Raw genomic sequence first — 13,280 nt, forward strand, 5'->3', positions numbered from 1 at the left:
AGGAGTGACTAGCTCTCTTTGCAGTGACATTAATAGGCCATAAAAATGCAACTGTATTGCTAACAAAGTCCTTATTGTTCTCCAAGGAAATTGCAAGTCTTGTTGAAAGTTGTTAAGAGTCAATTCAAGTCCAAATACTTCACTACTTCGTCTATTATTTGTCTACTACTTTGTCTATTATTTGTCTAATTTGTCTAAGTAACATTTCATATTTCATTAATTTCTTTGACACATGCAACTAAACTGTGCTTAATTTTGCATGAAAAAAAAAACACAAAGCCCACAAGACCGAGAAACTCCCATTTCTGTTTTACAAAGATCACTTTTCTAAGGATATATATATATATATATATATATATATATATATATATATATATATATAAATACGAATATAAATATAAATACTAATATCAACAGACTGTGCATGTAATTGATGTAAGTGCAAGGATAACATGCAAAGAAATCTGTCAGCGTGTGAGAAAGTGACAATATGCATCTTGAGAAATATGAGAAAATACAACCTGCTAAAACCTCAAATTGAGTGTTCAGATTTATAATTATCATCACGTGGGATTCTTTATACCCAGAGATAACCAGTTAAAGAGAGAAACTATATAATGTAGTTTATTGTAATACACTGGTTTATGCCAGTATACATTATTGGTTAAGAGGTGTGTCAGAAAAAAAAAAAAAAAAACTATGTTAAAACCATGTGTATGAAATTCAATAAGGAGTTATGTTATTATGCAAGTTAAAGAAGCAGGAAAATTTGAAAAGTTGAGAGAAGCTGAAGAGATTTCAGCACTACATGCAGACATAGAAGACCTCTTTAAAGAAAAAGAAAAAAAAACAAAAAAAAAAAAACAGATTGCACAATCTCTGGAAAAGACAGTATAACAAAATGGCTGCTCTTAGCATAAATTCATTGAAAAAGATTCAGATTTAAGGAGGCCTAAGTGCTGGGCTGATTAGTCATGGAAAGTTGTGGTTAGTAGTTATACAAAGTGCTGGGTACACTGTGAACTCTGAGACATGGAAACCAGAAAATCTCACTCAACACAGCTGAGGGCTTTTACCACAAGACCACCAAATCACCTCCTGCTTCCAGCTAACAGTATGCTGAGTTCATGCTGTACCCTAATTCCTACATTTTTATTTTAACCATAATTAACACCACTGTTTCTGGTGGGGATTTTCCACAAGGCTGTACATGCAGCAGCATCACAGGACATTAAGGCTAACATCTTCTAAAAGCATTATCATACACGCAGTCCCCTTGTTTAAAAGACTTTCGCACTTTTGCATAACCGGGGCTTTTTCCCAAACCATAATGAGGGCTTTTTTCTAAACCATAAACAGCACCCATTTAGACGTCAACTATACAAATGAGCTCATGTTTCCTATTTGAGAGGTTACATCATTATACTAGAGTTAATTAATAGAATATAACTGAAAACAGTGTCCAGTATGTGTCTTTAAATTATTAGTGTAACCTCAGCAATGTTTATAAGTACCATTTAGGCAGATATTACACTGATTACAAAATGATGCACTATAAGAATATCCATAATATCAAAGCCATAAACAAATCCTGCATTATTATACCCTCAGCATGTGGACTGACTGCCACCTAGTGGCCAAGCTGAGAAGTAGCTCGTCCCTGCACACTCTGATGTTCATGATTATGTAACAGGGCCCAAAGGCATGCTGGGTAGAATGGCATGCCAGCCGTGATAGCGCAGACATATCAGGCTGCTATACTCTGCTGTTAAAACGAAAACCTGACTCTCTTCAGGACAGCTTCTATAATGGCATCTGAGAGAGAATGAGTGGAAGACATATGGAAGACCATGGCAGCAGTCTCTCATGGTGTTTCTGATGATAAAAAACTCACCTTCAGTGGTGAGATGTGTGAGTGGGAGACGTAGCCATGCACATTCTCAATCTCCGACAGGTTCCTCTCGGATACATGCACCAGCTCTGGAGCTCGCACCTCGCCAGTCAACCGGGGATAGCTATGCTCCGGTGGTGACTCGTCATCCTGATAATGATACTGAGGATGAGGAACAAGAGGGAAGATAAAAGGAAAAAGGGGGAAATAGACAAGCCAATCAGAATAATACAGAGACATCAAAATCAATAAACACACCAAGGAGTATGTATGAAACAGTGTGAACAAGTTGCTATCTCAAACATCACTTCTACACTATGGCTATATGGTGGAAATATATGGGTGTGGCATACCAGTATGAGATTATATTTTATATTTCATTTTTAAAAGAATCAACCAACCAAGTGAGAATCAGAGAAAACTTTATTTTATATTCTTTGCAATTACCAACACGCAATTATAACAAGTTTCTTTTTAATTGGTATTCCAGCAGCTGTTCTAGCCAAATTATTCAAAGGAATAAATTAATTCTAAATTTAACCTCTAGATACTGCTTCTGTAATATACATTCACTGTCCACATTATTAGGAACACCTGTACATCTGCACATTCATACATTTATTCCATCAGCCAATCACATGGCAGCAGTGCAATGGCGATCATCATGCAGATACAGTTCAAGAGTTTTAGTTATTGTTCACACAAAATGTCAGAATTGGAAAAAAATGTGATCTCAGTGACTCTGGCCATGGCATGATTGTTGGTGCCTGAAGAGCTGCTTTGATTACTTTAGAATCTGCTGATCTCCTGGGATTTTCATGTACTAAAGCCTCTAGAGTTTACACAGAATGGTGCAAAACAGGAAGACTACAGTAAATCAAATAACCACTCTTGAACACTGGTTTCAGCAGAATGCACAACAGGTCAAGCCTTAATGCAGATGGGCTACAACAACAGAAAACCACACAGCGCTCCTGTCAGCCAAGAACAGAAATCTGATTTCAGTAAACCTGTTTCTTTTCTGCCTCACTGGATGTTTTTTGTTTTTCGCACCACTATATACTGTGTAAACTATATAGAGATTGTATGTGAAACCTCAGGAGATCATCAGTTTTTGACATACTCAAACCATCCCATCTGGCACCAGCAACCATGTATCTGCATGATTTCATGCATTATTCTGCTGCCAAATTATTAGCTGACTGGATAATTGTATGATTGAGCAGGTGCACAGGTGTGTATGTGGACAAGAGGACGTGAGTGAATGTGTGTACCATAATTTCAAAAAAAGAATAGCAAACCCTTTTACTTGAAACACACTTATAATGGAAGTCTAAGGACAGTCAATACATGTTTCTGCAATATTTATAATGCAGGTTTTTCTCAAACGCTTTCATGAACATTTCAAAGGCATTTGTAAATCATGGAGGTGTAAGTGTACACTGTGATTCCTCAAACCATGATACTGGGTTTTACAGTTATCATATCATGATTTTTTCATACAGCTCCACTCATAGCGAGACATATGAACCAATCATGATAAGCCACAGCTGTGAGGGACATCTGGAAGCAAGCTGCATTTAGCATTATGAACCAGGTTTTGTGAGTAAGCACATGGCGCTGGGTGGAGGAAGTGCAGCCAGTGATGCATTCGTGAAGTTCCTCTGAGACGGATTCTCCTGCCGTCAACACATGCATGTGGAATCTGCAAAGCAGTTCATGTTTGCTAAAAGCCATAATGGACAGTGCCTTGCCAAAGTAAAAAAAAAAAAAAGCAGCATGATGCAAAAAGCAAGCAGCATGGGTGCAGCAGGTGGATGAAGTGAGGTTTTTATGATGACGGCACTCCGGCTGTCTGTCTCACCCAGGGCGAGTTCATCAGGGCCGGGTTCGGGTTGGGGTTCATACAGGCCGGAGTGTGGATCTGCTGCTGGGAGCCCTGAACTGCCGGCGGCCTGTTCTGGAAATACACACACATAGAAAACCAACTATGAATATCCAAATACAATTAAGAATTATACTTAACACCACATAAGTCAGACGTCCCACAAGCACAAGGGCAGAAGCCTTGAATTGTGACTGCAGAAATTTGCATGTACATTGACATATGATGAAGCACAAATGGACACAAAGTTCATCATTGGCTATGGTGATTTAAAAATTCCTGTGCACTTCTGGTTGAAAAAGCTTGTGTGGGTGTTGACCCATGCAAACAGAAGCAGTATGTGATCAGTCATGTTCATGGTTATTATTAGACATGAGTTTTATGATCCCTGTGCTGGAGTGTGAGGAGAGGGTTATTAACAAGCAAGACAGATACAAGACTGAAGACAGATACAGAATATGTACAAATTGTGCTTTGCAAAGAAACAGAAGCTCTATAACAGTTGCACTCCAGAGCCAACATATAGTGTCCTTGGTAGACAGTGGGGAGAATAGAAGCACTGGGAATACTGCAGAGAGATGGTTGAGTGGTATAGCAAGCAAACAATTTGGGAAGACGCCATTGCACAGTCTGTTTCTGTGTGTCAAGCCAAATCAAGTGAAATCATCCTCCAAAATGTTCCAGAAAACTCCAAAACCTAATCACATTTCATAAATAGCCACATGGCCAGAACAAGATCAAAACCCTAAGAGTGACCCCACAGCATTACTCAGTAATACGCTGGTCTGTCTCATCAATACCACCTGAAATCCTTAAGTCTTTTACAGCTAAATGTTAGACAATAATCCAGTGACCAAAATTTTAAAAAATCCAGTGGCTTTTCTTTTTCTCTAGCTTTCTCTATGCTGACTGTTCACAGGCCATTGCCTTGTATTTGAAGTTGGTACTAACATAAGGTACAGACAGGAAGTTATAATAATAAACATAGCTGTGAGCAGCGATCTGAGGGGTCCAAGCACTCTTCGCAATTTGGCCAGTTGCACATTGATAGTTGCTTGGAGACCATGATGAAGTGATTAAACAAGTGGTATCAGATGTGCTTGGTTGGAATGAAAACCTACAGCCACACTGACCCTTTGCGGATAAGATTGAAGACCCCTGCCATAGATGGACCTAGTGTTACATCTCTACGACTTACTGTTTGGTCTTCATTCTTCGTTTTAGGAATAAGAAAAACCTGAGCTAAAACAATAAGGTTCCACCCTCAAGAAAATTTACACAGAACATCTCATACATAAATACACCTCGACATGCTTTAATACCACAGGCATTATAAATGTGTCAGTGCCAGGAACATATACACTCATATACACATATTTATCTGATGAAGAGACATACAGACAGGAACAGACATAGAGATAAGCAAAGAAATGACTGCAGAGGCGTCTGACGTCCTCAGGCTAGCCCTACTGCATTGATTAAATAACAACAACAAACTGCAACAGAACCACTTAAACATCCTACATTCGGTCCCAGGGGGAAATATGCATAACAATGTTCAATCTCATGATTTATTCCATTATCATTTCCTTAAACAACTTTAACCACAGATATTATACTCCACATACACACTACAGATCACAGTAGCACACTGTAGCGCTGTCTCTATTAGAAACTGTCTTACTCAAATCTTCTCAGCACTGCTAGCAAGCAGATTAGCTCACAGACACATGTAATTAAAGACTGTAACACTCATTGTGACCTACTTGTTCAAAGTTCAGTAATAAGTACAATAAGAACCTGCTGTGTAATAAGAACTTGTAATATGTATAAGGACATAAAGTTAGTGCAAAGTCATTATACTGCACACTTATGGGAGCAGAGCAGAATGGAGTGAATAGAAAGTAATTACTAAGGAAAGAAGACGAGTTTCTTTGGGGATTTTAATAAGAGACAGACGGTGCAGTGGGATCTGCCCTGTGTAAAAGCTCTATTATCTCCTCTTGTGAATAAAGCAGCCTCCTCTCTGTCTCACAGTTCACTTCATAGAAGTTTTACTGAGATGACCATATTCAGGTATTATATTGCTTATAAAGGAACATATATCACAAAATATATATTAAAGGGTCCAGTATTGTGGATCTTTTTTTGTAACTCACTCACTGTTTTAGTCATTGCTTTGCTAATGTATTTCACTGTGTCACTGTGTATAATGCCAGTATTTACTTTTACACCTACATTATAACAAATGGATAAACATTTCAGGTTTGCAGTTTTAACCTAGCCTGTTTAATTCAATTCCATAAAGGTTGGAAAATGAGCATGTAAATGTTTTGGTACGTAAAACAAGATTACCACAACCATTATAGGTTCACTACATGTTTAGATTACACTGATGTCTGGTGGCAGAACTAGGTTTATTATAATAATAATAATAATAATAATAATAATAAAACTACAGGGAAAGAAAAACTACTGAAAAATACATTTGTATTCTTAAAAATTAAAAGTAAAATCTGTCATATATTTAAGAAAATCTCAACTGAAATACAGTATGTTTTAACGACTTAAAATATATATTTAGTGTTAATATTTATTATGTATTTGATCTGAAAGATGGAACTAAAAGGCACATAAAAAGTGTTAGTAGACATTATAATATTGTATATGCCAGAAACTGCAATGAGCTTAAATGGTGATTTGAGTTTAATTAGCATTTTTTATTTTATATCACACACAGTTGTATCACACACACACACACACACACACCTCCTAATCTCTCTTTAAAACAAGTAAAGTACTTTTCCTACTTGCACCTCTGGGAAATAAGTCACCCAAATCCTGTTTTGAAGATGTTTTTAAAAGTGAATAATAAATTGCTTGGAGCAGTTCCACTAAATATGTAATTACAAAATTTTTAATTTAAAAATCCAGATTCTATGAATATGCAAATTGGTAATACCTCTAACCTTATTGGCATGCACCCACTTCCAGTGTTAAATTGGGGTAATAACATTGTTTCATACTCTCCTGATATTTATTTTGGCTATATTTACTTATTGAAAGTCAGTTTTGTATATTTTATAATAAATTAGCTTGTTATAGGCTTAGATCCTGTTTCTAAAAAGAATGTGACCAAAAATTGCAGCTCTAAGAATATCGAACAGCCTCTAAGCTTGAGCCAACACTACCTCACCCAAATACTAACTAAATACTAGTGATGTAACGATACATCATCACACGATGCATCGTTATGCAAAAATGTGACATGAATCGTGGAAATGTGCGATATCACCATTCTCTTAATTATGCATCTCATGGAATTGCACTCTCTGAACACCAGAGGTCCCAATCTGCACAACACCTACAGTTAAAATATACACTCACCGTCCATTTTAATAGGAACACCTGTACACCTGCTCATTCATGCAGTTATCCAGTTAGCCAATCATGTGGCAGCAGCACAATGCATAAAATCATGCAGATACAGGTCAAGAGCTTCAGTTAATGTTCACATCAAACATCAGAACGGGGAAAATGTGTGATCTCTGTCCAGTTTGGGTGAATGTGTGCCTAGATAGCCTCAGAATCCTGTTCTTGGCTGACAGGAGTGGAATTTGATGTGGTCTTCTGCTGTTGTAGCCCATCATTATTTGACTTACTATAAATGTCCTGTCAGCTCAGACCAGTCTGGTCATTCTCCTCTGATCTTTCTCATCAATAAGATGTTTCAGACTGCAGGCCCTCTGCACACAGGGTGTTTTTTTCTGCACCATTCTGTGTAAACTCTAAAGATTGTTGTGTGTGAAAATCCCAGGAGATCAGCAATTTCTGAAATACTCAAACCAGCCCCACTGATGTGAACATTAACTGAAACTTTTGGCCTGTATCTGCATGATTTTATGCATTGTGCTGCTGCCACATGATTGGCTGACTGGATAACTGCATAAATAAGTGGGTGTATTGTTGTTCCTATTAAAGTGGATGGTGAGTGTATAGCAAGCACACTAGTCACATGATCGTGTTTTTTCATGGAGAGCCTGCAAGATCATCTGCATTTGTGAAGTGACCAAGTGACCATCCGATAGCTCCGGATTGCAACGATCAGCATGCATTAGGCTATAAAAGAGCTCTTCAGTACTTTCTAACCACATCATCCCCGAGCCTTTCTGATCTGCGGTGCCGAGAAAGAGGCTGCAGAAATCGGCATTTTAGCCGACTTTGGAGCTCTGTTTCTGCTACACAGCTCATTATGTTTCAATCAAGTCCCCAGATATTGTTAAACTGTAATATATTTTGTTTACAATATTAAATCTCTGTTTGTAGGTATTTTTAATTTATATAGTTTCAAACCGAAAAAATGCACATTGTTTTGCATGGTTTATTATACAGAAAAAAAGGAGAGTCATAATTTTTCTTCATTCAAATTTTGTTCAAATTTTCTGGGAATTCGGAATGTATCATTACACCCCTACTAAATACAATTATTTTATCAATAATAAATAAGAGCCAACAAATCATTTGTGGCTACTAAATGCCAATTCCCACAGAAAGCTGTTGAAGTGTCTTTAAGTTGCACGTGAACGTCTATTTTAGCCAGCATTTAAATCCATTAAAACCAGCTATGAATCACACCTAAATCCTAAATATGTGCACGCATCAATCCTGCTGCATTTTTATGTGCCTGTTATTGAAGCTTATTTAAAATTCTCTATTAAAATAACACATTTATTCACATAAAGGTGAGGTCAGATCACTTCTCCTAAGATCCAGTAACTCTACCTAAATGTCTACATAAAGTATATGATACTGTAAAAGAGTGAAACTGTTCATGTGTTCACTGCTAATGTGAAGCAGTTTATCTAGATAAAGCTCTCAGGCATCGGACTTTAACTCTCCTGCAATATATAGCAATTTGTTAAAAACAGGCCTGGCAGAGATCGTGTTTTTGCAGAGTCCTCTTCAACCCTATAAATAATATATGTTTGCTTGTAATGAGATCAGACATTAAAAGACAGTGACTGATTAAAAGAAAATTTGGTGCTCACCATGACATGGATACAAACTATTAAATATAGCTCATATGCCATTTTTCATTATATGACTAGACTGCACAATGTAGCATGAATATTGTATTTTAGTGTTTGAAGTTGGAAACCATGCCAAGGGGACAATACACTATACACATAATGCCTTTCGATCACTGCTTTAGCCTGGTTTGCATTGGTATTAAAATAAAAACATTTACATGTAGAGAAATCTCTATGTTTATTACACTACTGACATAAAAACCTATGACAGAGAAAACATAAAATGTATTTTCAGTAAGTATATATTTCTGCTTCTATATAAAATCCTTAAATGAAATCTAATTGTATGCCCTTATGAAAACATTACAGCGCTGGGAATGAGAGGATCTGATCTGATTGTACATCACAGCAGCACTTGTTCATAATGGATTCATTTAAATCTAACCCCTTCTTGCATCTGTGATACTCTGTCAATGATTGTTACAATGATACCAAAAATATACAGTGCAGTGATTATATATTGCATATTGTATGAGAGATGCACTGAAAAAATCTATAAATTCATAAAGCTGCCTTGACCTAAACAAATGCAAAAAGCGAGGAGAACTTTGAGAATGAGACAGAGAGAGAGGAAATTTCTACTATAATATGACTCACAGTTGTGCTTGTCTATCAACAGCCTATTTACAGTTTTGACTGACAGAAACCCACTCACATGTTTAGCACATGTACACACATATGCAGAACCAAAGAACACATCACCACACACTTGCCAGAATGCTTGGTCGACAAAAATAAAAAGTGCCAGGCAGGTTGAGTTTTCCATCATCACTGCGGGATCAAAAATCAGCAGAACAAGTGCACATAAGGAATAAATCATGTGCTCCTCGTCCCCTATCTCCCCTAGAGCTGCTCTTATCATGATGGATGAGTAAACTATGCTGATGAGTGTGGAGGAAGAGGAAAGCCCATCTGACAGCTGTTTGAGATTCCCTTTTCTTTTATGGAGCAATGAACACAAGAATTCTTAATGAGGAAAACTCTGGGGACAGGAAAGCCTGCCAATACTCCCGATTTCAATGCATTAGAGTCATTCTTGCACTGTGGAGTAGAAGATGCTTTCAGATTTGTATGACATACAATTTCAATTAAAAGGCTGTAACCATAAGGGTCATTCTTAGCATGGTGTAAAGTATAAGTCAGAGCAGGAAATGGTTTTGGTCAGGAAGGTGGAAGGTGTGCTGGAGCAGTGACAACATGAACATAGGTGAAACAACAGAAAAAAAACAGCATGTGTGTGTGAGCTGTGGAGGCTGAAATGTTCCATGTGCCTCTGAGAGAGAACAGCAGGCCGCTAAAGCAATACAGTGTGACTCACAATTTCTTGATGGTCATCTATGAGCAGACCCTTGATACAGCCACAGAGCCCTGGGGCAACTCTTCATGAGATTGCTGATAGCACATGTACACACACTGCAATTCCCTTTTGCTCTCTCTCTTTCTCTCTCACTCTCTCACACACAGGCACACTCATTATACAGCCTGAAAAAAATATCACTTATGCATTCTGAAAGTCTAAAGCTGAACTTATATAATAAGTGTTGCTGCTGTTTGAGCAACACGGGACTAATTGGAGGAGATAATAAATTTGATAATATGCAAAAACTTCACTCACTCATTCACCATCACAACCTATATACAGTATAGGATGCACATAAATTACAGACAGTACAACTTTAATACCATACTCAGAGTTGAGTTAAACATATTCAGACCTCAGACATAACTACAGACTTAAGATATTCAAGAAGTTATGTTTTTCTTTTGCAATACAGTATAATATAATATCAAATTTAAAAAATGATAAAATAACTCACACACACACACACATTACGATTTCATGACTTCAATTTAGTATCTTGTGGCTCCATTATGTCGTGCACACAATTCACTGTCAGAGCATGATATAAAAAAATAAAATGCAAAATAATAGAATGTGCTGGATCAAGTACTATTTTTATAAGCTGCCACATAATGAGGGTTGAATCCATACTGTTAAACCCAATTTGAAGTGATTAATGTGATAATTACAATTAGGACTATTCATGCAATGATATTGGCAATATACTAATAGCAATATTTAACAGCAGTAGACTTCTGTTAGATTTCATTTCTTGCCATCATGATTTTTTTTTCATTTTAGATTGTCTTTTGCTTTTATTTGACAGCATATTACATTTGACAGCAAAGAAATAAAAGTTAATTCCTTCTCCAGTCCGCATTTCCGATTTTTTCTGAGCGTAAAGTCAAGCGCTTGTTTCTTAAAGATAGCGGGCTAGACGCTATTATAAAATCCTGTCTCTGGTGCTTCTATACAAGATTGACTTAAGTGGTACAACATGGATCTCTATGCAAAGAACTTTCCCAACGTAAATACTGATGTAACTTTTTTGGATTGAAGTCGCAGATGAAAATAATATCTTTGTTCACAGAGCTATGTGTCATTTATAAAGACTTACTCCAAAATCACCCCTGAGTCTAGTGAAGTAGACTTCTGATATTTTATTATACTTTCCAGACTGGCTTGTTAAACATCATAGTATATCAGTCACATGATGCTAATTATGCTCATAGCAGTTTCATTTCAAACATTAATACTCCTTCAGATTCAAAGCTAAAGAATATATATTTAGTTACTGTCATGAAATTGGCATAAATATTAAGAAAAAACATTTTTTTAAATTACAATTAAATCTTACTTACAGTCAGAAAAAAATGTACTGTATATGTACCTCTGTTGTTACAGTGTCACTGTATAACCTTTCTAATGTAAGAGTGTTGTACAGCAGGGTTTCATGTTGATGCTATTACCACCACGTGCAGAGTTTCTGTTTGTGTCCTGAATATTGCAACCCCACGTCCTTCTATTCTACTCCTCCTCCTCTCTACTCTCGTAAATTGAGAGGAGATGGGAATGTGACATTGCCTCTAGGCTCCATGTGGATTTGTATGGAATCTCCATGCAATTGAATGCACTGACCCCTTTTCTGTGGCCTAGTATACACTCAACATCATCATCCTTTACATGTGACTCCACTCAGGTCCTAGAGAGACAAAAGGTTAGAGGAACACAGTCAGGGCACATCCTGTCCTAGCCTTCCTGCTCTACACGATCTCACTTTGCACAAAGCACCAAATAATGGATTTAATGGAGCTGCAGAGAAAACAGAACAAATTCAATTCAACTGTATTTGTGTAGTGCTTTTAACAATAGACAGTGTCAGAAAGCAGCAGAAGTCGGGACATAGATTTAGATCCCAAAGGCAACAGTGGCAATGAAAAACTCCCTGAGACAACATGAGGAAGAAAGCTTGAGAGGAGCCAAACTTCAGTGAACCCATCCTCTTCTGGGTGACACTGAATAGTGAGAGTAGAAAGCATTACAGTATACAGGTGTAGAAGAGTAAAGTCAAACAGATGATTACAGCAGCAGTTCGTAGGAAGTCCAAGTCTTCAGTGTCCAGATGAAATTATCCAACGAAGCAAATAATGAGCCTTAGGCATGAACAGTTTTAGGGAAGTGCAGAAAGCTCTGGATGAGGAAGTAGCAGGTACAGAACATGAGGAGGATGAATCCGGCAGGTCCGAAGGACAAGAAGCTAAGATCGCATCAATGACTTGTGCAGACAGTGTGTGCAGATAAATGATTATTGTGACCCCCATGTATACATTTTCATAATCAATAACATCACATGCATAAGTGACACACACCAAAAAACTACAAATTTGTGACACAATCCATCATTGCATTAGTGATAATTAAGAACACAAGCCTTCATTGCAAAAATCATTTGCACCTGAGGCTGGCTTAAAAAAGAATTCCAGTCACATGGCCATAAAAACACATACACATTTAATCTAAGACCACATGTGGAATTTTCTGGCCCATGTCTGATTTTAAATGATTTGTCTTACAAAAAATTTGTATTTGTGCCACGCCAAGGCTGTAATGTGAATTTAGCCAAAGAACGCTCCAGCAAAGCTCCACCTCTCCAGCTGCCACAACAGTTGGCAGGAAAATCTGGAAGCTCAAAGGATCAGCAGACAAAATGGACATTAAAAACACACAAGGGTCTGCCTCATGCACACTCACAGAGCGCAGACTGAATGTATTACAGAAAGCTCAAAGAGTCAAATGAGGTATTAACTGGCTGTTTATATTGAGATCAATTATGAATATAGTGCAAGTGCTTTTGGGAATACTTCTTGAAGTACATAAGAAAAAAGTATAAAAGAAATTAGGTAAAATGACAAATAGATATTAAAAAGTAAATGTATGAGTGCTCACTGTATAAGAAAGTAGAACAAACTGAAAGTATTACACTTGTTATAATTAAACTTATACATGTTGTTAATATTCTAACTGTATTAGTAAAGTAAAAGTAAAGGTGTTCAGTCTACAAAGGTAAAATGA

The 13,280-nt window shown here is 37.1% G+C and overlaps 1 protein-coding gene across 29 annotated transcripts in view; it reads right to left on the reverse strand.

The window, feature by feature from the left end:
* Positions 1-13,280, reverse strand: part of dlg2 (discs, large homolog 2 (Drosophila)) — a 229,147-nt gene that overhangs the window by 134,104 nt on the left and 81,763 nt on the right. For all 29 annotated transcript variants that reach the window (XM_026941645.3, XM_026941655.3, XM_026941644.3 and 26 more), the window contains 2 exons: positions 3,756-3,851; positions 1,895-2,053 (listed from right to left, as the gene is read on the reverse strand). In XM_026941645.3, the coding sequence (XP_026797446.2) occupies positions 1,895-2,053; positions 3,756-3,851 (255 nt within the window). The remainder of the gene's footprint in view (positions 1-1,894; positions 2,054-3,755; positions 3,852-13,280) is intronic.

This window comes from Pangasianodon hypophthalmus, chromosome 17, assembly GCF_027358585.1.
Source record: "Pangasianodon hypophthalmus isolate fPanHyp1 chromosome 17, fPanHyp1.pri, whole genome shotgun sequence".
NCBI classification, from domain to species: domain Eukaryota; kingdom Metazoa; phylum Chordata; class Actinopteri; order Siluriformes; family Pangasiidae; genus Pangasianodon; species Pangasianodon hypophthalmus.